The sequence below is a fragment of the Lodderomyces beijingensis genome, assembly GCF_963989305.1.
Source record: "Lodderomyces beijingensis strain CBS 14171 genome assembly, chromosome: 3".
Lineage (NCBI taxonomy): Eukaryota > Fungi > Ascomycota > Pichiomycetes > Serinales > Debaryomycetaceae > Lodderomyces > Lodderomyces beijingensis.
In genome coordinates, this window is record NC_089972.1 from 305,902 (window position 1) to 333,737 (window position 27,836).

The 27,836-nt window shown below is 45.3% G+C and overlaps 10 protein-coding genes across 10 annotated transcripts; 4 read left to right on the forward strand and 6 right to left on the reverse strand. All coding sequences in view use genetic code 12, as the record gives it.

The window, feature by feature from the left end:
• Positions 1-54: 54 nt before the first annotated feature.
• LODBEIA_P22460 (uncharacterized protein) lies at positions 55-891 on the reverse strand (the record flags this gene model as incomplete). The annotated part of the gene is made up of 1 exon (XM_066972224.1): positions 55-891. One exon carries the CDS (start codon positions 889-891, stop codon positions 55-57), a length of 837 nt encoding a protein of 278 aa, XP_066829184.1.
• Positions 892-3,983: 3,092 nt separating this feature from the next.
• On the reverse strand, positions 3,984-6,572 carry LODBEIA_P22470 (uncharacterized protein; the record flags this gene model as incomplete). Its single annotated transcript, XM_066972225.1, has 1 exon — positions 3,984-6,572. One exon carries the CDS (start codon positions 6,570-6,572, stop codon positions 3,984-3,986), a length of 2,589 nt encoding a protein of 862 aa, XP_066829185.1.
• Positions 6,573-12,290: 5,718 nt separating this feature from the next.
• LODBEIA_P22480 (uncharacterized protein) lies at positions 12,291-12,674 on the reverse strand (the record flags this gene model as incomplete). The annotated part of the gene is made up of 1 exon (XM_066972226.1): positions 12,291-12,674. One exon carries the CDS (start codon positions 12,672-12,674, stop codon positions 12,291-12,293), a length of 384 nt encoding a protein of 127 aa, XP_066829186.1.
• Positions 12,675-14,901: 2,227 nt separating this feature from the next.
• On the forward strand, positions 14,902-15,534 carry LODBEIA_P22490 (uncharacterized protein; the record flags this gene model as incomplete). The annotated part of the gene is made up of 1 exon (XM_066972227.1): positions 14,902-15,534. One exon carries the CDS (start codon positions 14,902-14,904, stop codon positions 15,532-15,534), a length of 633 nt encoding a protein of 210 aa, XP_066829187.1.
• Positions 15,535-15,846: 312 nt separating this feature from the next.
• On the reverse strand, positions 15,847-19,131 carry LODBEIA_P22500 (uncharacterized protein; the record flags this gene model as incomplete). The annotated part of the gene is made up of 1 exon (XM_066972229.1): positions 15,847-19,131. The coding sequence occupies one exon, from the start codon at positions 19,129-19,131 to the stop codon at positions 15,847-15,849; it is 3,285 nt and encodes a 1,094-aa protein (XP_066829188.1).
• A 288-nt stretch (positions 19,132-19,419) lies between these two features.
• Positions 19,420-20,205, forward strand: LODBEIA_P22510 (uncharacterized protein; the record flags this gene model as incomplete). The annotated part of the gene is made up of 1 exon (XM_066972230.1): positions 19,420-20,205. The coding sequence occupies one exon, from the start codon at positions 19,420-19,422 to the stop codon at positions 20,203-20,205; it is 786 nt and encodes a 261-aa protein (XP_066829189.1).
• Positions 20,206-20,283: 78 nt separating this feature from the next.
• LODBEIA_P22520 (uncharacterized protein) lies at positions 20,284-20,743 on the reverse strand (the record flags this gene model as incomplete). The annotated part of the gene is made up of 2 exons (XM_066972231.1): positions 20,284-20,653; positions 20,733-20,743. The coding sequence occupies 2 exons, from the start codon at positions 20,741-20,743 to the stop codon at positions 20,284-20,286; spliced, it is 381 nt and encodes a 126-aa protein (XP_066829190.1).
• Positions 20,744-21,008: 265 nt separating this feature from the next.
• Positions 21,009-25,415, forward strand: LODBEIA_P22530 (uncharacterized protein; the record flags this gene model as incomplete). Its single annotated transcript, XM_066972232.1, has 1 exon — positions 21,009-25,415. One exon carries the CDS (start codon positions 21,009-21,011, stop codon positions 25,413-25,415), a length of 4,407 nt encoding a protein of 1,468 aa, XP_066829191.1.
• A 101-nt stretch (positions 25,416-25,516) lies between these two features.
• LODBEIA_P22540 (uncharacterized protein) lies at positions 25,517-26,098 on the reverse strand (the record flags this gene model as incomplete). Its single annotated transcript, XM_066972233.1, has 1 exon — positions 25,517-26,098. The coding sequence occupies one exon, from the start codon at positions 26,096-26,098 to the stop codon at positions 25,517-25,519; it is 582 nt and encodes a 193-aa protein (XP_066829192.1).
• Positions 26,099-26,520: 422 nt separating this feature from the next.
• Positions 26,521-27,453, forward strand: LODBEIA_P22550 (uncharacterized protein; the record flags this gene model as incomplete). Its single annotated transcript, XM_066972234.1, has 1 exon — positions 26,521-27,453. The coding sequence occupies one exon, from the start codon at positions 26,521-26,523 to the stop codon at positions 27,451-27,453; it is 933 nt and encodes a 310-aa protein (XP_066829193.1).
• Positions 27,454-27,836: the final 383 nt, after the last annotated feature.

Sequence of the window (27,836 nt, forward strand, 5' to 3'; positions counted from 1 at the left end):
CGCATCTGAGGTGACATATTGTGTCGCCTTAACCATGCTCTTTCTCTGACATTCCTAAGAATCAGCTTTCTTATCAGCTGAAACACCAATGCTCTTTTGCACAGAAGCATCAACGCCGACACTCTTTTGTATGCCGATGCTCTTGTCGGCACTGACACCCAAGTTCTTTTCAATACCAACGCCAACGTTTGCGCCAACACCGACACCTACACCAACACCCAAGCTCTTTGAGATACCAATGCTCTTGTCGGCGCTGACGCCTAAGTTCTTTGAAACTGAAGCATCGACGTTTGCTCCGACACCAACACCCAAGCTCTTTGAGATACCAATGCTCTTGTCGGCACTGACACCAACGTTCTTTGAAACTGATGCGTCAGCGTTTGCACCAACACCAACACCCAAGCTCTTTGAGATACCAATGCTCTTGTCGGCACTGACACCAACGTTCTTTGAAACTGATGCGTCAGCGTTTGCACCAACACCAACACCCAAGCTCTTTGAGATACCAATGCTCTTGTCGGCACTGACGCCTAAGTTCTTTGAAACTGAAGCATCGACGTTTGCTCCGACACCAACACCCAAGCTCTTTGAGATACCAATGCTCTTGTCGGCACTGACGCCAACGTTCTTTGAAACTGAAGCATCGACGTTTGCTCCGACTCCGACGTTGGCACCAACACCAACACTCTTTTGAATACCGATGCTCTTGTCAGCACCAACACCGATGCTCTTTGAGATGGAAGCGTCAACATTTGCACCAACACCAACACTCTTGCTAATTTCGATATTTCTCTTCTCAAGATTGGTGACGTCGGTGAGTTCTTTAATGTAGGCACCTTGAGCGGTGGACACCACTGACAAAGCGATGATCGTTAATTGTGATAATAACATTGTATTCGAAAGACTTTGGCTGGGCTGGGCTGGGCTGGGAGGCTATGAAGATGATCTCGTAAAGAGGTATGGTTTGCATTGAGGGGTTAGGAAGAAATCTGGTCTTCTTTTTATAACCATCCAAAAGACCTTCACGGCTAGTCCCCCAGCTGTATTGTCGATATTCAAGACAACCCGATTTGAACCACAACAATAACATCAACTTCAAGATCAGCACAACAACAAGTAGAGCAAAAGCAAAACTTTCAGCATCGAGTCTCACGGGCCTTTTGCCAAGAATGGAGCCGCATCTCTCTCATGAATAAGCGGTTCTGTCTAATACCCTCTTGCAGTGAGCTCGAGGCAAGTACGAATTTTATTTTGTTGTACAACAAACATCAACGTTATTGCATGCATACAGGGTTAAAGCCCGAGCTTGGATCCTTGAATCCTGGATTCTGGATCCCCCTCCACCTCCACCTCTGATCCTGTTCCTGCCTCTGCTCTGCTACGGCAAAAAGCCTCCTTTCTGCATGTGAGATTCTCTTCGTGGCAAGTCGTTCTCTTTCCTTTCGTCCTCAAAACAATTGGCTCCCTAAAAGTTGTGCCTTTTTCCTCATGGCTGATCTTTTCAGCCTCGCCTGGGAATATACTATCTACCATGCTAAAGTGGGTCTTCATTTTTCTTCCTCCTCTCATACCCCAGCAACTGAGAGCAGCAAGCAACTTTCCAAGGGCGGGCTTCTTGCAAACATTTGCCAATGTCAACACGTAGACTTGCGTGTTCATGAAGCAAATGAAAATAAAAAATAGAAAAAAAAAAAACCATGCCACGTCGAAAATGTATAGTAAGCTCTCTGGTGCATATGAACCTCGAAGCAAAAATTCTTGGAGCAGAAATTCGAAAGAAGCTTGAAGGGCGTTGTTTGCTAAACTACTTCGGCAACACCAATTTGAAGAAAATATAGTTTATGCTTTAAGCTTTATGTCATCGGAAGCTGACACGAAGCCCTCTGTCCTTGGCATTTTGAACATGAGTTACTTTTTGTTTTGCATGCATGAGTTACTTTACTGGATGATTGCCAGATCTTGTTGAAGAAAATTGCTTGATGCAAAGGTGTTCGCGATGGTGGTGGTGAAACATAAAACTCTCTTGGAATCTTGATCCAATCCGAGGAGAGCTTGCTACTCGTGTCAAGCGAGTCTCGTATACCCCCCGCTCCCAGACCGAAGCTTTCAACGACGATCTTTGGTTAGAATGCCGGTTCCTGATTAAGGCCACTTTGAATAGTTAACTAGCCGAACTCGTATTATTTGTCGATCGAACACCGAAAGAAAAAAAACAAGCAACGAAAATCGATTTAACCCCCTTTGTTTTGGCCCTTTCCTTTCCCCTTTCTCCTTTCCCTGCCCATCCCTATTCTCTATTTTGTATTAACTGCAAACTGATTTAAAATGGAATAGACCAGTGGAGGCCACCCAAACAAGAAAGGGTTCTAACCTCATTCTTTGGCGGTGGTGCTGCTATCTCTTGCATGGATTGTTGTCGCGTTCTTTTTTTTTTTTACTCTTTTTGTTCCTTTTGCGTTGTGGGACTTTTGGTTCGCCACAGTTGCCAGACGACCATGGGGTCTCGTAAACAAATCAAGAAAATGGTCCTTTGTTCTCCCTATGTGGACATCAATAACAAAATGAAGGTAGAATCACGGCATCACTTTTTAATTTATGCACATACCCTGAGCATAATAGAAGTACTGTTCAAGGAAAGAAAAGTGGAGTGTTGCGGAACAGGAATACGGCAAAAAGAGCAATAACAACAACAGCAAAAACTGAGAACAAATTGCCGCGGCGAGTTAGGCCTATACCACGCTTCTCTAGTATGAGCAGTGATGCTATGCGAACCACAGAAGACCCGCCTCCAGGGTCCTCCGATACAATAGACCACCAATACGCGAATGTTCTTGATCTTCTTCTTGTTCAAGTTCTGGTACGAGTGATTTACGAAGTGCCGCATGAAAGTCCCAATTCGGAAGGTAGTCGCACCAAAAGGGAGCAAGTTGCAAAAGGAAAAGAAAAATCGCCAGGATCCAAGACTAAGACAACCCCCCCCCCAAAAAAAAAAAAAAAAAAGCACTGGGGATTACACATACAAGATCTCTGAGATCCTCAACTTACAAAGAGTACTAACAAATTGCACGGCTCAAGTACGAGGCCGAACATAGTGCACATACAGTTTGCTCATAGGGCTTTCCCCCCCCCCTGTACCAAGAAAAACCTTGGCACTCCCGCTGCATACTTTTCACCATCATTCCAGCACCATTTCAGTTTTACTTGTTGAAAAGAGTTTAAACGCGTTCAAGCAAAGACCGCGGGAGGTTTGATACGCTTCATGGCACGTGGAAATATAAAAATTCTTTTAAAAAAAAAAAGACAACAAAAGACGAACAAAAACACTCCAAGGTGTGCTTGGACAGTTTTCTAAAACCCGATCGAACCAGACTGGAGAGTATCCTGAAAGGCTGCATCCAAGCTAAACCCTATTCTTTCAAACAGGGTGTTTCTTGAAATTTCTGTTCAACGATGGGATCTATATAAAGGGCGGATGTTTCACCACACTGCTGGTGGACTTTTGAGATTTCTAGACCTCCAAAAACTTCACCTTCAGCAAATGAATCAACTGTTCTAGGGGGGAAATACAAACAGGCAGTACTTACAAGTTTTTACAATCAGGATCCATTTTTTTTCAAAACATCAAGTCAACACAACCTGAACAACATCTTTGCGCGTGAAGTTGCAACCTCAAAAAGAGACTGCAAAAAAAATTACCCTTTTTTTGGGTGCGAAAAAACAATCCTCGAGCTTAGTAATCTCACCAAAAAGCCACGACATACTATTTTAAGGAGCTTTCAAATGTAGAGACAACCTATTACTTACAATGCACACACGTTCATTCTTTACAAACCTTGCATAGAAATAATTAAGTTAACCGAAAATAAACATTTGTTTGTGGGGGGGAGGGGTATACGAGTAGTTAGTAAACAAGACTAACATCTATAATAATCAATCTTTTGCTCTCAACGAGACTTTGGCTGGATCCTTTAAAAGTCACCGGATCATCCTTTGCTCACACCAACGTTCTTTTGCACAGATGCATCAACGTTAGCGCCAACATTAGCTCCAACGCCAACACCAATGTTCTTTTGGATACTTGCACCGGCACTCTTGTCAACTCCAATGCTCTTGTCAAGTCCGACGTTGGCTCCGACATTAGCGCCAACATTAGCTCCAACGCCAACACCAATGTTCTTTTGGATACCTGCACTGGCGCTCTTGTCGACACCAATGCTCTTGTCAAGTCCGACGTTAGCACCGACGTTAGCGCCAACATTAGCTCCAACGCCAACACCAATGTTCTTTTGGATACCTGCACTGGCGCTCTTGTCGACACCAATGCTCTTGTCAAGTCCGACGTTGGCTCCGACATTAGCTCCAACTCCAAGACTCTTCTGGAGGGCGAGGTTCTTTTCCAATGAAGCGTTGACATCAGCACCGACGTTAGCACCAACACCAAGACCAAGACTCTTCTGGAGGGCGAGGTTCTTTTCCAATGAAGCGTTGACATCAGCACCGACGTTAGCACCAACACCAAGACCAAGACTCTTCTGGAGGGCGAGGTTCTTTTCCAATGAAGCGTTGACATCAGCACCGACGTTAGCACTAATGTTCTTCTCGAGACCAAGACCGAGGTTCTTTTCAAGTCCAACGCTGGCGCCGACGTTAGCTCCAACATTAGCACCAATACCAAGTCCAAGACTCTTCTGGAGGGCGAGGTTCTTTTCCAATGAAGCGTTGACATCAGCACCGACGTTAGCACTAATGTTCTTCTCGAGACCAAGACCGAGGTTCTTTTCAAGTCCAACGCTGGCGCCGACGTTAGCTCCAACATTAGCACCAATACCAAGTCCAAGACTCTTCTGGAGGGCGAGGTTCTTTTCCAATGAAGCGTTGACATCAGCACCGACGTTAGCACTAATGTTCTTCTCGAGACCAAGACCGAGGTTCTTTTCAAGTCCAACGCTGGCGCCGACATTAGCTCCAACATCAAGACCAAGACTCTTTTGGATACCAAGACCCAAGTTCTTGTTCAAGTTGATTCCCAAACCGAGACCAACTCCCAAGCCAATGTTGATACCTTTGTAACCGTTGTAACCGTATTCACCAGTAGGGCATCCCAAGTCATAAGTCTGGGTCTTTGTGGTTTCCTGGCTAACGGTTTGGGTAGTGGTCAATGGGCAGTAAGTGGTGAGAACAGTTTCAACTTCTGAATCAGTGACAGTAACAGTGGTGACACCGGTTGGAGCAGTGGTGGTTTGACAAGCATTGTCCTTACATGAGGTAACAGTAACGTAAGCAGTGCTGTCAGCGGTGACGGTGACGACTGAGGTTTGAGTTTCAGCGGCGGTGGTGTCGACACCCAAGGTGTGAGTGGTGGTCAATGGGCAGTAAGTAGTGACAACGGTTTCGATTTCAGAGTCAGTGATGGTGACAACGGTGACACCGGTAGTAGCAGTACTGGTTTGACAAGCGTCGTTGGAGCATGAAGTAATGGTGACAACGGCAGTCTCTTCAGCAGTAACAGTAACGAGAGTAGTGCTCAAGTCAGCTGGGTTTGGCTCTTTAAAGAATCTCTTTCCTTTGCTGACTTCAAGGTTCTTTTCAACACCGACGTTGGCTCCAACACCAACGCTCTTTTGGATACTTGCACCGGCACTCTTGTCAACTCCAATGCTCTTGTCAAGTCCGACGTTAGCACCGACGTTAGCGCCAACATTAGCTCCAACGCCAACACCAATGTTCTTTTGGATACCTGCACTGGCGCTCTTGTCGACACCAATGCTCTTTTCGACTCCGACATTAGCGCCGACGTTAGCTCCAACGCCAACACCAATGTTCTTTTGGATACCTGCACTGGCGCTCTTGTCGACACCAATGCTCTTGTCAAGTCCGACGTTGGCTCCGACATTAGCGCCAACATTAGCTCCAACGCCAACACCAATGTTCTTTTGGATACCTGCACTGGCGCTCTTGTCGACACCAATGCTCTTGTCAAGTCCGACGTTAGCGCCAACATTAGCTCCAACGCCAACACCAATGTTCTTTTGGATACCTGCACCGGCGCTCTTGTCGACACCAATGCTCTTTTCGATTCCGACGTTGGCGCCGACGTTAGCTCCAACACCAAGGCCAAGACTCTTTTGGATACCAAGACCCAAGTTCTTGTTCAAGTTGATTCCCAAACCGAGACCAACTCCCAAGCCAATGTTGATACCTTTGTAACCGTTGTAACCGTATTCACCAGTAGGGCATCCCAAGTCGTACGTTTTGCTCTTTGTAGTCTCAACACCTAATGTGTGAGTGGTAGTCAAGGGGCAGTAAGTAGTAACGACGGTTTCGACTTCGGAGTCGGTGATGGTAACAGTAGTGACACCAGTTGGTGCAGTAGTTGTGTGGCAAGCATTGTCTTTACAAGAAGTAATGGTGACAATGTCGGTACTTTCAGCAGTGACGGTAACGAGAGTAGTGCTCAACTCAGCTGGGTTTGGTAAACATGTGTCGCTTCTCTTGTAAAGTTCCTTGATGGCAGCACCGTATGCCGTGGAGGCAACGGACAAAGCAACAACCGTTAATTGTGACAATAACATGTTCTTTTTTTGGGGTTGGAACGAGTGACCTATGTAGGATGAAACGAATGAACTAGGTTGGTTAAGAGAAAAAGAAGAAGAAGAAGGGTCCTTTCAAATTGAGCTATTGGGAAACGCCTGGATAATGAAGGTCCTTTTTATATCCAAGCTTTGTCTCCCATCCTTGGTCAAGATTTATTTTACTTTTTTTTTCTATCAAGGACGAAAAGTCACAACAACCAGATGGTGAACAATAGCAGGTTGATCTCATAAATTGCAAGTCCTTTTTGGATGTTGGGATAAATTGTCGGTGAAGAGAAGCACACTAGCTTTCTTGCTTCTTTTTTTTTTTTTCTTCTTCAATAAATGTCAACATTGATGAACCCTTCTTTGTCCTGTTGATGCACGCATGCTGCATGAGTAAAATCCCAGAGTTCCCATGACCCTAGAAAACGAAAAAAAAAAAACAGAATGCCTTTTCAACTGGTAGGGAGGGAGGTTACAAAGTAAGACCTACTTGCGCCTTATTTGTTTTCCTTTTCATTTTTCCAAATGGATTGTGTTTGCAGTTTGGAAGCGGGCGTTTTGATCCAACCCCGCTGTTTTGGGGAAAATGATCAACAGACAGCCACGGCATCCTCGTCTCCTTTCACTGGTTTCGTTTCAGCGCAAGTCTCGCTGCCCCTCTCGAAGTACCTGACCTAGACCCCTCCTCCCCCCTCTGCCTTGCCCCTCTTTCCGCGCCCTCCTCTCCTACCGTAAATCGCGCGACCCTCAAAACCCTTCTTCTGGTTTCACAGTACCCCGATTTTTTCAAGGATGCTTGCGTTGGTGCATCATATCGCTCGCTTCTAGAACTCGTAGTTTCTCAGTAATCAACGCTCAAGTTAGCAATACCGGTCGCGACTGGTTCCATCACTCAGCCAGGATGTGTATCTGTTTTGATTTCAGTCTAGAAATGGCCAGAATTCAACACAGACTCGCTCCTTTCCCGTCCCCCCCCCCCCACCTAGTTCTTTGGAACACGGGATGCTGTCGCTGTTAATCATTTTCGCAAAATTCAGACAATCCAGGGCATTAGCATCTCTTGCATGGTGCATGAACGTTCTTGTTCTTTTTTCGATTTTTTTCGCGTATCATGTAAATAAATCCCTTTTATTCCAAATTCCAACGATCCCTGGGCTGACCCTCTTTTGACGCGAGCCTAAACTGTGTGTTTCTGCCCAGCAGGTTTACTGCAGGATATTAATAAATTTTATTTTGGATCAAAACGTTCAAGGTTCCAACGGAAGGCCACCCCAAGTGAGGATCCGCCGTGATCCGATCCAAAGTCCAAAAACTGAATCCGGGCAAAATTAAACAATCGCCATCGTCAGTCTGAGATCTACCTGTGATTTTCGCCTTCCTTTGAGTCTTAGTGCGGATAGAACAAGCTGTATTGGGATTTGCACTTGTAGTTGGAACAGCAAATCACCTCGTAAATTGACAATTCTTTTAGTGCGTCGATTTCAACGGGAAAAAACAGTTGAAAAAAAAGGTGCGTGGAAACCTCCTTCCTCCCTGTCTCTGTAATTGCGCAGTGAGGGTGGCCTAGCACGTCCCCCAGATGGCTAACCTGCAACACGAAGCTACGGCGATCCGCAAGCAGAGAATGGTTTAGAGAATTCTGGTCCGGAAGCAGGTCGTTTTTGTTCTTTCTTTTCCGTTGCCAATCCTATCTATTGCATCGCAGACAATCACTGCATCTAGTTTATGGAGAATGATAATGGAACAGTAATCGCTGCCCCTCTCTGCCCCCGCGCCCTCTCTTGCCTCCCGGTTAGAGCAGTAGGCGTCCTTCAGCTTGGTCAATCATTTAACTCGCACCATTGGTCAAAAGTCTGACGGATAATTTAGCTTGATCCGAGCTATTCTATTATGCCCAAAAAAAAAAACAAAAAAAACAAAAACTTCACGAAATTCGTTCCCAGGACATGCAAGTGCTCTTCTTGCCTCCCCCATCCGTGCAGAAGTTTGGTTGCGATTCCACAACAAGCGGTACCTCGCCAATATTCTTTAGTAATCGCCTAGACCCCGTTCCTCCAAAATTTCCCGAGGCCCCTAAACTCGCGTAAATGTTTTTTTTTAGGTGAGTCTAGTTTAAAAGTGTTAGTCTTAGACCCCTTACGGGTTTACCCTTGACGGTTGTTTTAGAGAGAACAGGGTAGAGCATGTCTCAAAAACCCACGACGGGGGTTTTTTTTTCAACACGGGAATGTTTTTCTTCGATGCCGTTCTTTTTTTACAGGAAAACGAGGTAGAAGCCTAGAGGTGACCCGGTCGATTAATTTCTCGTCTTTTCGTACGTGATGTAGATGAGTTTGCTTGAACTAGACTAGGTACCTCATTTGCACATCGCATTCGCACATCTTATTCGCACATCTCATTGGAACAAGAGCTGCAAGGACAATCAAGTCATCCTCTACTCTTCTGATCTTCTTTGTCACCTCAGTCTTGGACATACATTTGTTTTGTTTCTTTTGTTTTTCTTTTTTTAAACCAAATGGGTTAGCTGCGCCCTGCGTTAGAGTTGGGTTTGTTGATGTTTTCAGTCACTTTTGCTCGAATGTAGTTAAGCGATTACTTCATTTGTACGAGGAGAAAAGCGTTTTAGCCAGACTGCAAGTGAGGTCGAGCAGCGGGAAGCAATCGATGGGGGAAGTCGAACAATAGCCCTGATCTACTACTCAGAAGACAAGAGTAGGGCTTGGGATTTTACCTCGAAAAAACGAGGAATTAGTACACACTGGGTATACGGCTTGATCGACTGATGATTTCTCTGTTCAGAGGCTTCAAACTACTCATGTCCATATGCCGGGCTGTGTCATTCTTTCCCGCCGACTTTTGCCTTTGAAAAAGAGAACCTTGGCGTTGCTCTTTTGACATAAACGTCAGTACTCGGCAAGACTCGGCCAACGTCACCCAAAAAATCAGCTCTAGCGTGTCTCCAAGTACCCAGATAAAGAGTGCATAGCAATTAAATAAGCGGAATCTATTTTTGAAGAAACTGATGTGTTGAAGAGATTCGTCTATCCAGAGATCTTTGCCAAGTCATTTCTCTTTGTCCAAGTTTTCATCAAACGTAAGATCAGAGTCTTCATCAAGCCCGCGTTTTTTCCCTTTTAACGCAATCAAAAGTGGGAACAATGTTGGCTCTGCTTCTGGACACGCTGCAGCAAATCAATCGACTAGCTTGGCTTGTTTTGCAAAGAAAATAGCGTGAAGGAATCTCGTTTGTCCACCACTGCTTGGTTGTGCGAAACCTGGAAACCTGAAAGGGCCCAAGAAAATCAAGAGGAACTTACAAAAAAAAAAGACGTAAATAAACAAGCAAATTGAAATCATAAAGTAAATCATTGGATATTGCATCATTAAAGGCACCTTTGCCACAAGTTTAAATTAGACCCGGATAAAACTAAGCAAATTGGGCAAATAAAAACCTGGTGTGAATTTTGCAACCGGTTGCACTGGTGAGCCCCTCACGGTCTACCAAGAGAGGAAAAAATAGCTTCTAGAACCCCCACCCCCCCTTGACTCGCACTCGCGTTTGTGTTTGCGCTCGCATTTGCGTTTGCGTCCCTCGCGTCACTCCACGCGCCCCTCGCGCGTTATAGTGGCACTTTCCGGAGTTAAGCCCAATTTTGATGCCTCGCCTCGCCTGTGAATGGCACATGACATTCAAGCTTTTCAGATGGCAAAGGATGCTATTGTTGAGATAGTTATGCGTTGGCACTTGGGAAAAACCAGAGTTCAATTGCTGTAAATCCAGTGTCGAGTGTGTCGACTGTGTCGACTGCAGCGATCGACAGGACCACGCGTACCTCTCTCTTCCTTCCTTCGTTACTTCCTTACCTTTAACTATACGCTATATATATATATACATACATAGTTTGTCCTCACTGATCACAAGTTCCAAAGACACAGATGCGTCGATCGTCCACTATGATTACGATGTATTCTCGTCGCTATATTCATCATGGCTCTGAAAGTGGCGCGTTCTCTGAACTGCTTTTTTTTCGGTCTGGAGCCGTTTTTATTGTAGGCTCTTCTTCGCGTGGGTCCCAGTTCCACTTTATATCACACCACATCCATAAGAAACTCTTGGTGCTTCCACAACACGAACGTATAGTTCCACGAGGTATCTAGCACCGATCATGGAATTTTTTATGGGGGGGCTGCTATCTTTTTGGGCATAATTTCGTTTTTCAGCCTAGCTCATGAAACTTCTTCATTGTTCGTCTAAGCGTGTAATTTGATCAGTCGGTGATCCTTGATTGGCAAATTTGACCCTCTATTGTGTTTTGGGGATCGTCCTAGCTATCTTTCGGGAGAGGAGAGGAAGGAAGTGTTTGACATCCTACCTGGTCAAAGCAAGTAATTTAACACCGGGGTTTCATGATTCTCGGTTTCGCCGTTGCTGAGCGATCAGTTTAATCTAAAGTTAGGTGTGGAGAATAAGTGGTGGAATGGGGAATACAGTGTGCGGTTATTTTGGCAGATATCTACTGTTTCTGGTCTTTGCCTCTGAAGTCAAACAGTTTGAAAATTTTGTTGGAAATGGCTGCAAAATATTTCCACATCTAACAAAATCTCTCTCATTCATTGAAAACTTGACACATGAGAGCTAAGTTTCTGAGGGCCTCAACTACTCTATTTCTCTGAAACGAATACACTGGGGATTCAGAATCCTTCCTGGGACACTGCTGCTGCTAGCTGCTCAAAGTGTCGCTTGGGTTCCGTTTCATAACGTCGTGATACCCTACAAACAAGAAAGAAAAAAAAAAAACAAAAAATGCTCCTCATTTCGAATCCGCGAGTGGGAACCAAAATTTTTCATTTTTCATTTCCTCTTCTCCCCTCCCTCCCTGAGCTCAGTTTCCCCACGTAAATCAAGCTTGATTTCATCTTCAGGAGCTCTAATCTAACCGAAGATGCAAACTAAAAACAAACAAACAAAATCCAACTGAACTTGTTTCTGATAAAGAATAGCTAGACTCATCTTAAGCTGCCGATATCCACTCCCTCTTTTTTCACTGGCAATCTCAATCTAGCCTGCTCTGTCGTCTTTAGTTGCACCAGACACCATCCACCTTCTCCCACTCCCTTTGAATATCTTGGAATGTGTCAAATTATTTTCATATGAAGGATGTGGTTGCACTCGAAGAAGTGAGAGTCCAATGATACAACCATCACCATCACCTCGGATCGCGAGAGTAGATCACGTGCGCCCCCCAAGATTGCTCGATTTCGCCCTTCTCGCCCCCGCTTTTTCCTTTTTTTTTTTTTTTTTTTTTTCATGACAGTCTGAGGAATTTAGATACAGGGCTGGATACGAAAATATGGGGAAACAAGACACCGGGGAGCGTTGCCAAGTTGATGAAAAAGTGTAAGGGGTACCACCGTCTCTTTCTTATTCAATTGCTCGTCTTCTCTAAAAAGGCTCTAGGAACAGATTTACACTAGAGGTGGGAGAGAAAAGGGCACCCCAGAATACGGTTGAGAAGGAAATCCCAACTACAACATTCCTCAAAGCCTAACAAGTCATTTTCCTCGTATTCAATCAATAAACTATATTGTAGCTAGTAGTAATAATAGTAATAGTAGCAGTAGTATAACAACAACTAGTAACCAACATCAGCCGAAAAATTGAACATTTTATCATGAGTCAAAATTTTTTTCAGGCAAGCAAGGCAAGCTAGCTTACAACTTGGGTCTTGGGTCCAATTGCTTAAAGACGGACTCGATGGCGGTGGCCTTCATCATGTTACCCTTGACCTTCAACTTACCGTTCATGAACAACTTTTGCCCGTTGGCCTTACCGTTGGCCAACTTGACGAAATCAGCATCCTTCAACAACAATTGCACGTCACCCTTTGGAGGAGGACCTTCAACAGCCTTCAAAGTGCCTTCTTTTTTCAAGTCCAATAACCATGAAGCTTCCTTACCCTCCTTGTTCTTCAAGGTGATGACAATCACGGCATTGACGCCCTTGATGGCCTTAGCAGCAGCATCCTTATCAGCCAAGCCTTCGCTCAATTCCTTGAACAAGGCGGAGGCGTTAAATCCATCGACTTCGACTGACATTGTAGTTATAAATATGTGTATGTATATGAAGTAAAAGAACCAATATAGAAGGGGACTTCTGTTGTAGAAGGAAAGAGAAAGAGAAGGGAAAGAAAAACCCAAACGGAAAGTGAGATTTCAATCGTTGGAATTTAAATTGTATTTATATATTGAATCTGAAGGGGCTCGTCGAGAATACATTTCTCACCAAACCCCCCACCACCAACCCTCCCACCACCAGCACCACCACCAGTGGAGCCAGTGCCCTACACTGTGCCTTATCTGTCTCCTTTCGCCAATTAGCACTACCCCTTTTTTTTTTTCCAACAAGCTGCTAAGGTGCATATGATTTGTTTCAATTTGGTCAAGGGTGCACTACCCCACACTCTCTACTAGGTTAACTATGCTACCAACAAACTCCGTTGAATTTTGATATATTTTTTCTCTCTCTCTCTCTTAGTGAGGGCTGTTATTATTGCCCCAACTGAGTAATTAAGCAGTGGCAGAGAGCATACAGTAGATAGAGTATGGGGTAAAACACATACAACCACACACCTCGGTTACTTCAATGGCTGCCACTATGCTACCAAGTTACATCGGTAACATTTGCCACCCGGCAAAAGTGGGGAGCTACTCACACTGTACTCACACTATACCCTACAGGATATACGACAGACAAACTCCAAGTTGCAAGGGCAGCCGCCTCTCGCCAGCTCCAACACCTAGAGCAGACTTGACAAGGTCTTGGTGAGGCCTGTCTGCTGCGTGTCTTGTGCTCCGTGGAGAACCGTTGCCCTTGCGTATCTCGTCTGATAATTTCTCGAGAGATCGGGATCTTTGTCGCTGTTTGTGGAAAATTCCACACAACCAATAACCTCCCCCCCTTCTTCCCTGGACAAACCTCGGACTGTGGGGCCCATTCACAACATTATACACTGGGGAGCTTTACCCCATCTTTTTTTTTTTCCTTTGTTTTCTGTCTCTCCTGTTGGCTGTTGCGTCAAGGGCTAAAAGGGGTTTTTTTTCGCTTCTTTTGCTGCTACGGAGGTGATTTGATCCAGGAAAATGAAGCTGTGGTGCAAGGGTATATACATCTACGGGTTCCATGTGTTATAGTGCTCGCTAAACGTCTGTTACGGGTTGAATCTGTAACCTCCGCATGTGTTTCAGGACCAGAACGGTTCTAGCTGGCAGCAGCTAGCAGTCGGTTCACAGGGGCATCCTACATCGCCCGTGTTTTTTTTTTTGTTTTTTCTTTACCTCCCGCTTTGAATTGAGTTGCTTGCCAGGAGAAATTTTTCCAAGAGGTTGGCCCTAGGTAACAGCTTTCACGTGCAACGTGTGTGTGCTGTTAACTCCGGCAGCCGGCGTCGTTGAACAACGAGTCCAGCTAGGGGGAAAAGCTGAGCCAGACGTCTTGAGACTGTAGATTGAAACAGTACCAGTAACAGGAGCAGTAGTAGCACTAGGTGTATTCAAGGTACTCTCTTTTTTTTTTTTTAATCTTCACAGGCTCATGCTCGTGGCGCGCTTGCAACGGACCCCACCCCACATCTCAAATTCGCCAGGAGTTAAACGTCACTCAACATGACAGCGAGAGGGAGAGTAGCAGAGAGACGGTATCCAACCAGATCTAGGCCCAGGGCCCAGCTCCAGCTCCAGGTCCAGTCGCATCTGAAAGCGGGCGTTCTCAAAGCTGATTATCCGTCGTCAAGTTTATTGTTTTGTCCATGGAAGAGGGGGGGGGGGGTTGGGGTTACGGCTAAACCCGCAGCCCGAAAGCCCGCTATCCGCGGCCGGCCGGTTTCCAACCGTCCAGTTCTTCTGATTCTATCTCTCCCCCCCCTCACTTCCCTTTCTCTCCTCAAACTACCTTCATCAGCTCTATTATCTACCCAGTTCTGCCGCGGGCCATGTCGCTCAGCCGTGAATCAACTTTTTCTTTTTCTCCTTTAAAAACAAATGACAACTGGTGCAGTGCTACCAGCCCCGGCTTGCTAGTTTACAGCAACATGACTCGCCCTTGTGGTGGGCTTCCTAACCTGTTCATCATCAATCGGCGCTTCTCCCATTTCCCTGCCCGCCCATCACCGAACATCACGTAGTTTGGCACTCCACCAGGTGGTAGCGCAGTCGTGAGTGAGAAAAAAAAAACAACCTTGCAATTAAGAAAAGCGCAAGAGCTTCCGATGCTCATCCCCAAGACCACCCTGTTGTTGATCATACACACACACCATAGTTCAACGACATGTCCTTCTCGTCAAATGCTGCAAAGCATCAAGCTGAGCAGACAGTGAATCGAATGTTTGCCGAGATTCTACATACACAACCCAAAAAACCGCACTCAAAGCCCTCTTCGTCAGCATCACCGCTATCCACAACTCAGCTCCTCTCGCAGCAGTTGGGGAAGAAACCACAGCATCGCGAATCGGACAAAGTCAAGAAATCGAAAACGTTACAGAAGAAACACATGAAGAAGAAACAAGAGCAAGATAAAAAATTCCAGAAATTCATCAAGTACAGCATGATCAAATCGAAATGGGACACGGATCCAAAGAGTCTAACCGCCGAAGAACACAAGTACTTGCTGAAATTGACACGGAGAAACATCAACCAACTACGTAAATGGAACGAGATTGACGATTTCGAAATCAGCGAGGAGATGGCGCGCGTCAAGCTGGAGTTGTTGCTAGATATCGCCCCCGCGCAACGGAAACGGCTAAGGAAGAAATTGGCCGTGCCTTCTCCTCGCGGCAAGAAGGGGGACAACAATGTTGATTTTGTGGATTTCGACGCCAAGGTCAAGAAGGGGTTGATTTCGGTACCGGGGTTGACGCCCGGGTTGGCGCCTGTGGATTATGATGAATCAGACTCGGAATAACCGTTTACAGTTTACATCTTTGGCAATAATAGGCAAGAACCGATAATACTGGAGAAAAGATCATTCCCTTAAGGATAGCCAGGTTGTCATCAATTTTTTTTGTGCAATCAGCCATCAGTGACCAAAATCTGGAGAGAAAAGTCTCTCGAGTCGCGAATCAGAGGTTATTCGTTGGCCCCCCACGATTGTGGTATATAATGTCTATAGAAGAATAGAAATCTGAGCAGAAAGTCAACCACACGGGGTCCTATGTGAACGCCATCGTTCGCTTTCTTCTTGGCAGTGTCCAAATTGTAAACTGTATCCACAATTTCACCTCATCTCGTACAATTTTTGTCTCAAATCAGTAGCTGACTTTCTAATCAACCTTCGATTATCATCCAAGCATTTTTCCAAATTCTTCAACACATACTTTCGATGTCTTTCGCAATCAAACTTTTCAAAGAGCAATCCCAACGCAGACAAGCTCAACAATCTGATTGATTCGCCTTGCTTGCCCTGTCCATCATCACCACCACCAGTTGCAAACTTCAACAATATAGTTATCAACTCGCTCAAGTTGGGTTTGATCATGCTCGTCGATTGTTGGTTATCCTGTTCAAGAATGATCCGTAGAATACGTAACGACGATTTGCAAATGATGCTTCTGCTGCTGCTGCTGCTGCTTGAACTAGCAACAGGAGTGCGCAATGCTTTGAACACAGATGGAAGGAATTGGGTCAAGTGCAGAATCAAGATCTTTGTCGATACGTTTTCAACAATCAACGACAAGGCAAAGAACTTGAGTTCGAATTCACGTGGCGGTGTATTTGCATCTGGACTCAGTTCTAGAAGATATGGAAGTACAATCTCAAAAACGTGCTGCTTGTATAGGAGCTTCACATTGAGGTTGGTCACTTTGGAAATGACCTTTTTGGGCAACGGTGGGTTTGTGAATAGGTTGATGTCGATGAAAAGTATTGGTAGTGATCTTGCAATCAATTGCTTTTGCCTTGGCGTTGCTTGATCATCCGTCAAGTAAGCGAGCAACTTCTTTAGCAGCTCAATGCCCAGAGCATCGATTTTCAAAAGCAACGCCTTCAACGTCCATATATCAATTTCAAACAGGTTCAAATCGTCAAAACTCCAGTTGATGGGTTGCGTACCCGTTTGGAACTTGTTGACTAGTAAACAAAGATTTTCCAAGTATTGCACTCTCACGTATCCGCCGCTTGTCAAACCGGGAATCAACTTCACAACCGAAGCTACTGCGCTTGCTGCGGTATCGAGCTGGCACGATTTGTCAATGGCGGACAATATCTTATTGAAGATGCTAATGTACACTGTGGGCGTTTCTAATAAATCACCATCGTAGTGGAAAACTTTTGTCGAGTTGGACAGCGACTGGGTAAAGAATACTTTGTGGAACTCGTCCAAGAGCGCTTGGTGCTTTGCCACGTCAATGAACCTGATTATTAGTCGCACAAGGTCACCTACTGCTTCAACTAAAACGTAATTAGTACTCTTGTCGCCAATAACTCTGCGCATAGTGGCTAGAAATCGAGGCAAGAAAGTTTGGTACCACGAGTTTGTTAAAAACTGGTGGATAATCTCCACTTTTTCGATCAAAGATGCAAGAGTTTCCACAATTAGCTGGAATCTTTTTGCCGAAACGTTGCTCTTGCTCACCAACCTGATGGACAACACCTCCAAAACTTGATAATTCACGCAGAGGTCTCCAATAATGGAAAGAACAGCCTTGTACGAATTGTCCTCATCACCATCTTCTTCTCCTTCTTCTTCATCTTCATTTTCGTTTTCATTGTCATTGTTATTGTCACGCTCCTCCTTCTTGTCCACCTCCTGTGCATTCAAGGAGTTCAACAAAGGGTTGACTAGTTTTTCAATCACCAACGACGTTACTGCAGGGTTCTCTTCCATAATCTCGGATAGTCCCTTCACAATCTCAGACAGTACCATATCCGTTGTCACTTGGCTAGCCAAATTCTCCTCTAAAATCCTTCTGAAATTGTCTAAAATCAACTCGACATTCGTGATAGTCAAAAATTGCGGCAACGATATCAACTTGATGGACTGCTGCACGGCCTTGACCCTCAACGTCTTTTCCAAATGAGAGGAGTTGGTCAACAACTGGCATAAAAACAAGAGAATGTGGTCCTTGTAATTGGAAAGATGTGTCTTGCCAGACACGGGGTAAGCGGTCAAAACAAATCCTAAATTGTCCACTAAATCACGTTGACGAGCGACATTCAAGCTAAAGTCCGCATTCTTGTCCTCTTCCTCTCCTTCATCTCCTTCTTTTTCTTCCTCCACCTCATCTTCAACGTTAAAGTACTTTCCCCACGTCTTGTACTGGAAAAGGGTGTCAACGACAGCATTGTAGTTTTCGACAGATGTGCTTGCTAAAATTGACAAGATGATGACCGACTGCTTTGACGACTTTTCACTTGTCAAGTTGGGGCGTAGTTCGTCAATCACAATTCTCAACATGTCCGCAGGCCTTTTAACTTTTCGAATTAAACTCTCGAGTATCGTCATGGTTAAAAAAACCACCTTTACGTCGTCGTTGTCGTCAATCTCGTGAATATCAGTGGGGATTATGGTTTTCACATTGGCTTTAAACACTGCAGCGTCATTGTGGAGAATCTCGAATTTCAATGCACTCCATAGCACCAGCCACTGCGCTTCCAAAGCCTCGGCTGAATAGTTTTCAACACACAAGTTGATAGTCTTTAAAGTATCTTTTCGGATCGCTGGGTTTGTAGATGCTAGCTTTTCAACGAGACCCAGAAAGGCATCGGGAGCAAATCCGGATTGAGAAGCAATTGTGAGTCTCAACTTTTCTTTCAACTCCGAGGCAGTGATCTTGTATGGGTCGTTGGCCGGAGGCGTAAACGAGATTGGGAAGTAGCAGAAGCAGACATCGAACAAGTCGGTTATCAAATCTTCATGAGACTCGTTGGCTTCGTCAAAGTCGAATATTTTTTCGTTAATTTCCTTGTTCAATTTAAACGACAATAAAAGGTTTCTGGGGTCCTTCTCTCCCGAGGCAATGTGAATAAATGTCTTGACAAAAATCTTGTCGTCGCTATCATTTCTTTGCACAACCTCGAGGTGATTTTCCATTAGGCCTGACAATATCTGGAATGCCTCGTATCTCACTTTTGCTAGATTCTTCTTTGGGTCATACGCGTCGTTCAATTTGGCCAAAATCTTGCCCGTGTTCAACTTTGCCATGTAGTTCTTGGACCGGATCAACGAGTTTAACCCGTTCAATGCGTGAATCAAACTCAACTCGTCATTAAACTTGGTCATCAAAAAGTCAATCAAGACCGTCACATCTTGTCTCGACAATTGACTAGTCGGCTGGAGATCTCTCAATATATGGGCCATGAAGCTCATCGCCTTGCTTCGCACCAACCCTTGCTCCGACGTTAACGTGGGGCCTAGTTTCTGTATAAACTGGAGCAACGTGACCTCTTTCGTGCTGAGCATCTCGATAACCTCACTGACATATGCCTGGCACGCTTGCTCATCGTTCCCGGCCGCGGCAACATATTGATTGATCAATATGGGGACATTGTGCACGTTTGACATGGAAGTAAACAAAAAAGTAAAAGCAACAAAAGGGAAAAACAAGGAAGAACTGCCTGTCGTCTATCTATCTATCTGTCTGTCTGTATGTCTATCGATGGTGAAGAGCGTTGGTTGTGTGAAAAAAAAGTTGCAAAATTTGAGAACATCGGAAATCACGAAAAGAGAGAGGTAATCAAAAATCAACAAAAAACAGGTCCAACATGAACTGAATAAAACATTAGAAAGACAATTAGAAACAGGTCTTGAAAGTACACCCCAAAAAGGGACTTTGAATGTTTTTATATTTAAATGACGAGCAATGAAGCTGCAATTGATGAGCAGTTGTCGATGTTTTTGGACGACAAGTTCGAGCCCTCCAACTTTGTTGATAAACTAGTCTTTAATGTAACTCACGACCGGGCAGGAGTTTCGCCCTATTCCAAGAACAAGCTATCGTCTCTCACACATACCATTAACCAGATGATCACACAGCTAGACTATAGTGTCCACGACATCACCAACAACGAGCTCAAGGAGAACCTCGCCATGCTAGAGAACTCAAACTCGGCCGTGGGTTTCCTTTACGGAGAAGAAGACCACCAGCAGGACGAAGTTCAGCAAGACTCCACGCGGTTGCAATACTACCTAAACATTTTGAACAACTCAATTCACACCTTGAGCTCCGAGATTGGTGAGGTGAACAAGCAGCTAAATTCAGCGGAGGAGAAAACCGCTTTAAACGACGGGGCCATTGACACGTTGATACAACTCAAAAAGATCAAAACGCACCTACTTGAGGTGATTCAAGTGTTCGAGCACTTGACCAACTCCTTGTCTCCAAAACAAACAGAAAAAACAAACTTTACCTACTCCGTCGACGAGTTCCAGCTTGTGTTGGACAACCACGTCGAAACCGTGAGGTCGCAGTTGGCAATTTCGTCTGGATCCAAGGACTATATTCTACAGCACATACACACCTTGATGGAAATGCAAGGGGTATTTACAAACATGGTCCATTTCAATCCCATATTTAAAAAGTTCATCTCAAGGTTGAGCGACGAGAAGGAACTGTACTTGGCAAGAACGCGTACATAGATCTCGCCCTATATATATATACACTTGTATGTATGCATATATGTTTGTATGTACAAGAGACGTGGGGAGACATTGGACTCACAGGCTTTCGCTATTCAACCGCTGCTTCTCCTTCTCCTCTTTCAACTGCTGCTGTTTCGAAAGATTTCTATTCAAGACCTCCAATTTCCTCACCTCTTCTACTGGATCGAAATTACCACTACTTAGGTTCTCGTACTGCTCGTCAAATTTCCCAGTCGACAACGGTGCATTGCCTTTCATTCTTTTCCTCATGTCAAATATCCCGTTCTTGCAGTCCATGAAGGCTCTAAAGTTGGCCTTGCACAACTCGGGAAGATCTTTCTTTAGTTCTGGATTTGTCAAGCACTCCTTCGGAGTGTTTCGCTGTATTAACACACAGGGTGACCTCTGAAGGCATATAGCCAAGGCAGTCTTTTGATCTTTACAACTGAGTTATCCATGTTAGCACCACATCTCTACTCTGCTTCATCCCGTTCTAAAAAAACGTTGTAAATGTAGCAACATACCTTGCTCCCATTTTTTGTTTTCTTGCCTATATATACTTCCAAAAAGGAGGTACGAGTTTGGTGATTGAATCGTTACAGCTTTCTGGCTACACCAAATGAGATGATTCTGGGTTAGTTAGATGTTTGATTTTTTTATTTAGTATATTTTTTTTTCATGTACTACCGAACCCCGACCACCTTTTGGCCATTTTCATTTATACCCCCAAGCTTCAGGATTTGATAGTTTCTGCTTCTGACCCCCCGTCAGCGACTGCTCCATAGCCATCTCTTTTGTCGATGACTATCAACTTTATACCAGGGGAGGTGAATAAAAGCTCTTGCTCGGTGACTCAGGCCAACTGGAAGAATCATCATGTTGTCATCTATGGATCAGGCAATAACCTAATTCTTGTCACAGGCAGCATTTCCAGCAGCAATAAAAACCCAAACCCTTATAACATTGAGAAAAATCTACAGACTATCTATCTTCTGAAGGACCCCCGAGCAGTGGATCTCAACACAAGGCGTGGCACTATTGCAGTGGGCTACGACAATGTCTGCTTGATTTTCAAGCCGGTGAATGAGTACATGCGAGTACCGAAATGGACGTTGGCCCTGCAGGTGGAGTTGAAGGAAGGAACAAAGATCAATTGTCTCGAGTGGGCAAGCGGAGAAGACGAGTTGATAATTGGGGCAAGTGACGCCATCCTGCTATTCCATTTTTACGATGACTGCGACGAGTTGAGGTTCAAGAAGCGCTGGAGCTCGCGTCAGCTGAACCCTGTGTACAGGCTCTGCGTTACTCCGAATGCAAAGATCATTCTCGCGACAACGGGGCCGTATGACCGACTAGTCAAGGTGTGGACGAGGATCAACTACGGCGACGACAACACCTTATTTGAGATCTCGTACCTTCCGCATCGCAAGGGCACCAGCGTCAAGGAGTTTTACTGGAGGAGAAACTTCAAAAGCGCGGAAAGTGCTCCTGCTAACAAGATTGTCGACTCCTCAATGGCCAACATTAAAAACATTCGAGGCTACATCAACACGGCAAATGAGGAAAGCGAAGTCATTTACACGTTAACCACCGAGGACGAGTTTAAAGTGTGGGCATCGTACGAATCGAGCGGCCATAACCAAATCAGTAACTGGGCCAGTTTGAACTTGGGCGACATTTTCAAAGATGGCGACAAAATCAGCTCGGCGCTCGTCATTGAGCATGCATACTTGGCCAGCTTTTTAACTGAAAAGGCACACGAAAACCTCTTATTTCGCGACGTGAATCTCAGGGACTTTGATTTGCTACTAGTGACCTCTTTGTCTGGCCACGCGAGAGTCATTGCCATTTCTAACATCTCGCAAACTCCACCGAGCAATATCAAGTTTACCCACATTGGCAAAGACAACGACGACTTCAAGTTTGGCCGCAATGAGTTCCCACTCCTTTCGCAACCGCAACTTACCGATGTGGGGTTGACCTCAGATTACATCCAGTCCAAGGAGTTTATATCGACAAAACTTTACCCAGTGATTGCCAATGGCTTGTGTAGGGTCAGCAACGACGACAGAGTGCAGGCGCTCTCCTTTTTAGTTCATGATAGAATCAAAAACACCCTAAGATTCGAGTTGTTGGACTTGAGGCAGATCTTTGAGCCACTGGAAACAAGCGGCTCCTCGGTTGGGGCAATTTTGCTCAGCAAATACCAAGGGCACAGAAAATCGATTCGCAAACTTGTGAGGTCAAACTCGTTATACACAACAAAAAACCTCGTCTTGTCCATATCCAACTTTGCCGAGCACAACTATATTTGGGAGCCACTAGTTTATGAAGAAAACGGCATCAAAATCATGTCCATCACTAGAAGATTCCAGTTGTGTGTGGAACAGGAGGATGATGGCAAATCAGCCGAGCCCAACGGTATTTGGGACGCTGCGATAATCAACGATATTGAGCCTCCCACGGATGAAAAAAGGCGACACCTCGTTGTGGTTTGTGAAAAGGTTGGGCATATTAGTTTGTGGGACTGCAACGGCTTTAGACAAGACGATCTACCTGCAAAACAAATTTATAGACTCTCGGTCGAGAATTCGAGGCCCAAAGCCTTGGCCATGACTGAATTTCCCGGAGAACTGGCTGCTGACATACCGGTACGACAATACATTGTTGTCGCGGTGTACGAAAAAGATGCAATTCGTGCTTGGAAACTAAGCTTGAAGTACGCAAATGACAAAGTCACCGAGATTGAGTTTAAGGACCAAAAGATTGCAAATTTGCCGCAGGAGGAGCAGATACATCAGGTGACGAAAGTTGACGCGTTTGTCACGCAATCCAGGAAAAGCTTGATTGCGGTGATTGACCGCACTGGATTGTTAAAGAGTTACACGTTGGACTTTGGGCTGCTGCCCGAGGAAGTTTCGTGGATCAACAGGTTCACGCTTGCTACCAACATCAAGGACGCCGAAAAGATTAATGGATCTACCGTCATTGACAAGTTTGCCGTTGTTGGAGAAGGAGGATACCACTTGTCGATTTGGGACGTCGACCAGGGCGTATTAGAGTATGAAGAAAGATATGCCAGCAGTAGCAGCCAGGGACGAATCAAGGATTTGGACTGGACGTTCATCAATGCCAGTTTGACAGAGAAGCTGACTACAAGCGCGATATTGTCGGTTGGGTTTGATCGGTTTGTCTCGTTGTTCACGCAATTGAGGTACGATTACACCAACCGGATCCCCACCTACGCCGCGATTAAAAAGATTGACATTTCAAAATACACGTCGCATGAAATTGGGGACCTGATTTGGCTCGACGATGGCTATTTGGTGATTGGTTCTGGTAACCAGTTTTTCATCGACGACAGGTGGGTCAAGCTTGGCTCGACTGGAATCGACTCGACAATGAGGCAGCTTATGAGTGGGTATGTGAAGAAGAAGAAGAAGAGCAAGGACAAGGATAAAGAAACAGAGAAGCAAGACTCGCAGGAAGTATTTGATGATTCAGACACCGTTTATGACATCTCCCATTTGGTGCGCGTCTTGAACGGACCACTACCGATCTACCACCCGCAATTTTTGATCCAAGCGTTGTTTATGAGCCAAATTTTGCCCGTGCAAACCATTTTGGTGAGGTTGTTTCAAATGTTGAGACAAGGCGACGACGTGACCTGGGACTTGGGGATCGATTTCGAGGACGAGATCCACAAGAGTCTCGACGTGTCATTTACCGGTAAAGAGGCTCGCAAAATCAAGCCATTGCAGCGACGCATGTCTCTGAGCTATAGCCTTGACGTGTTTACAAAATTCACAGCCGAATTAGCCGACTTGTTAACCAAAAAATTGATGACCCTTTCCTTGCCCTTGTTGACTAGACACCAACAAAGCACGTTGGTGTCTGTTATTGCCATCGTGAAGGATCTCATTACGAGTGCATCGATGTTGGACGACAATGGGTTGAGGTTCATGATTGGTTTCAAGTTGTTCCAGTTGTCCGCTAAACAGAAACGGTTGTCGATGAGAGATATCAATTGGGCCTTGCACTCCGATAGCAGAGAAATTTTACTTTCCAGTGTGGAAACATACTACAAGAACCGCTTGGTTTGGGAAAATGTGAAAAAGACCGGGTTGGTGTACTGGGTAAAGACGGAGCGGTTGGTGAAAGTCGTTGAGAGTGTCGTCAAAAACGAATTTGGAGAGTCACGAGACCCCTCGGGGATCATTTCCTTGCTCTACCTTGCCTTGCGCAAGAAGCAGATTCTCATTGGCTTGTGGAAAATCGTTCAACATGAAGAGAAAACCAAGATGATCAAATTTTTGAGCAACGACTTTACGGACCCGAGATGGAAATCGGCGGCTTTGAAAAATGCGTTTGTTTTGTTGGGGAAACATCGGTATCTTGATGCCGCGTATTTCTTCTTGCTAGGAGACAAGCCGTACGATTGCTGCAGTATAATTGCCAACAAGATCGGTGACATTGCGTTGGCTATAGCTGTTGCAAAAGTGTACTGCGGAACAAAGACGATTGGCAAAGAGTACGACGAAAGTTTGGTTAACTTGATTGAAAAGTATGTTCTTCCCGATGCCATTGAAAACGGCGATCGGTGGACAACAAGCTGGGTGTTTTGGCAAATCGACGATAAGCCCTTGGCCATTGAGGCGTTGATCAAGACCCCCATGGACATGATTACTGGAAACCTGTCGAAATTTCCCCATTATTCCGACATTATGGTATCAGCCAAGGGACAAAGCTTCTTGCGTGATGATCCCGTCTTGATCTTGTTGTTTAACGACTTGAGGCTGCGCAGTGTCAGCTATCACAAGGGATCCATGAACATTTCTCCAGACGAGGAGTTCCAGTTTGTCATCAAGGTTGCACGGATATACACGAGAATGGGGTGCGACTATCTAGCGTTGCTTCTTTTACGAAGCTGGACATTTTCTACGCAATCATTGCTGGAGTCTGCTATGCCGCCAGCAGCAGCAGCAGCAGCAGCAACAACTACTACCGCAGAGAGTAAAGATGACAGCAGTTTTATCAGCAGGAATGGCTTTGGTCATGAGGAGGTGAATCGGAATGGCAGTGGTAAACCCTCCAACATCTTGGATTCTTTTAAAAACGACGACGACCATTACCGCACCAACAAGGCTCCACCGCCCGCACAGGCATTTGAAGAGCCGGACATGAGCGCTTTCAACTTTGGATTCTAAGGCAAAAAAGAAAAAAAAGTACCAAGGCATCATCATTTTTTTGGATTTTTTCATTTTTTTTTTTTTTTTTTTGGTCTTTGTATACAATATATAGATTTTTACTAAAAAACAGTATTTGCTTCCTGTAAGATTGTCCAGAGTGGTCCAGCCAACCTCTCCCACGGTTCCAATACCGTCACCGCGATGCCAAACACGAAAAACATCCACATTTTCGAAAAAACGATCCCCCAGATACTATGGAAAACCATCACGTTGACCATTGCATTTGCGATTCTGAGCGACTCTTCAAACTTGCCCCAAAAGGCCTCATCTTGCTCATTGGCCCACGATCGGCGTAGAAGCAGGATCATGGGGTTCCTGTGCATGAGCACATTGATAACGAAATCGTCCCAGAGAGCAACGTTTTTGTGCACCACGTAGATGACGTCGTAATGGTGGAATCGAATCTTGAGCAACTGCAGCGGGTCGCCGTAATCCTCGTTCAAGACGGCGCACTGCCACGGTTTGACTTGGCACCATTCCTTGGTCAAGAGCACGATTTTGAAGTTGGTGTGGAAATTATCGGCGAGCTCGGGTGTGATGAACGTGGGGATGATGTATAGGATTGCGAGGATGGGTATTAGCAAGAGACACACGAGTCGTAGGTTGGTGACTACGTGCTGTTTAAACGACTGCGGCGGCATGGGCTTGGGAACTCTTCCACTTGAAACTGGATGTCATGGGAATTTTAATTTTAATAAAAGAAAAACCTCCTTGGTTGGTTTGTTTTCGGTGTCCGTCGCGGGTTTAAGGGGGTGGGTGTCAGCTGTCCCCACCGGATAAGAAATCTGGGGGAGGGAGAGAAATAGTTTCGGGGCAGCAAGAACCCTGGGAACTCGCAGACATGCGTTCTTCAATTGGAGCGTAGTTGGAGCGTAAGTTTCACGCTTCAGATTCAGGTCAGATCGGATCCGGATTTGACATTGGAGATCTTTTCCAAGAATGGAAGGAGATGGGTGAGAGGGGGGGGGGGGGGGGTGTGGAGTGGCACCATATCAAAAGATCTTGCCATGTGCTTTCATTTTTTTGGGAGTTGGTCAAAGAGACGCGTGATAAATACCATGAAATGCTTTGTGATTTGCTCATTCTCTACATCTTGTCCGTGTGCAATTGTGCTTTTCCTCAACTCAACGAGGTCCGGCCGACTAGGTTTGTGGATTTGGACGAGGAAGAAGCAAACAGCCAGATTAATCTCTCGAATGTCACTTTTTACACCATCGAAGAGCGCGAGTCGCTCACGCCACAGCTTTTGGAGTCCTTGTTCTACCACAACCCCAAGACGGTCATCTACATCGAGGACTCAAACACAACGATTGTACCCATCGACGACGTGCTAAAGTCGACCGACGCGCGCAAATTCAAGCACTTGGAATACGTTGAAGTCAAGCACAACTTCTTGGAGCCCCACTACAAATACATCCCCATCTCGCCCTGCATCTCGAGCAGGGCATTTGGGTTGGAAGGGCCCTTGATGGGCATAGCCACCACTTATCGAGTCGGCTTGTCGGCGCGCTTCAGCGGCAGCACGGGGATCACCACCAACTTTGGATACCTCATCAACACTACGACCATTGGGTTCACGTTGATGGCTGGGACCAAGGTCAAGTTGGCCAGCGAGCGCGCGGTGGATTCGTTTGCCGCGTGTTATCTGACGCAAGAAGAGGCCGCGCGCTTGTTTGGCTATGTCCCTATATGGACCACGGCGTTGATCACGAGGAAAATCATATACAGGTTCTGGCGAAATCGACCCGTATCCGCATCCGCAGCCAGCACCACCAATGGTTATTTCAACTCGGACATAAATAGTGACCCGAGACCGCGCTCACGGGTCGTGATTAGCTCGGTTTGGAAACCGTCGAAACCCAGGTCGTTGATTGGTAAAGGTCCCGTTACCATGGTGTGTGATGTGGGCACTCGCAAACATCTACAATGTGGGCTGAACAAGGGAAAAATCATCGATGAGTATGGCAACAATATATTCTGGTCAAATGAGCAGTAAATTCTTGCTTCCTGATGATATCCAGGTGGTGTAGTGTGATGTTTAGTTGTAATTTCAATAGAATGATTGACGAAGGCAGAAGAGATCCTGCAAACCCCGTCACTATCTCCAGCGTCGACTCATATCATCTGCATCTCGTGTGTTTTGGGGCCTCTCGATTACTCTTCACGGCTCGTTTGCTTGTATGTGTGTTTCTTTTTTTTTTTTTCGCAACCATCTTAGCACCAACTTCAAAACTTTTAAAAATGGAATGAGGCCAAAAAGGATGCCAATATCCTTGATTTCTCAATTAGTCGGTGCTTACAAGAGGTTATAGATTAGACGACTGAAGCTTGTTAACAGGTCTTGGGTTGTCAAATTGAATTTATGTCACTACAATAATC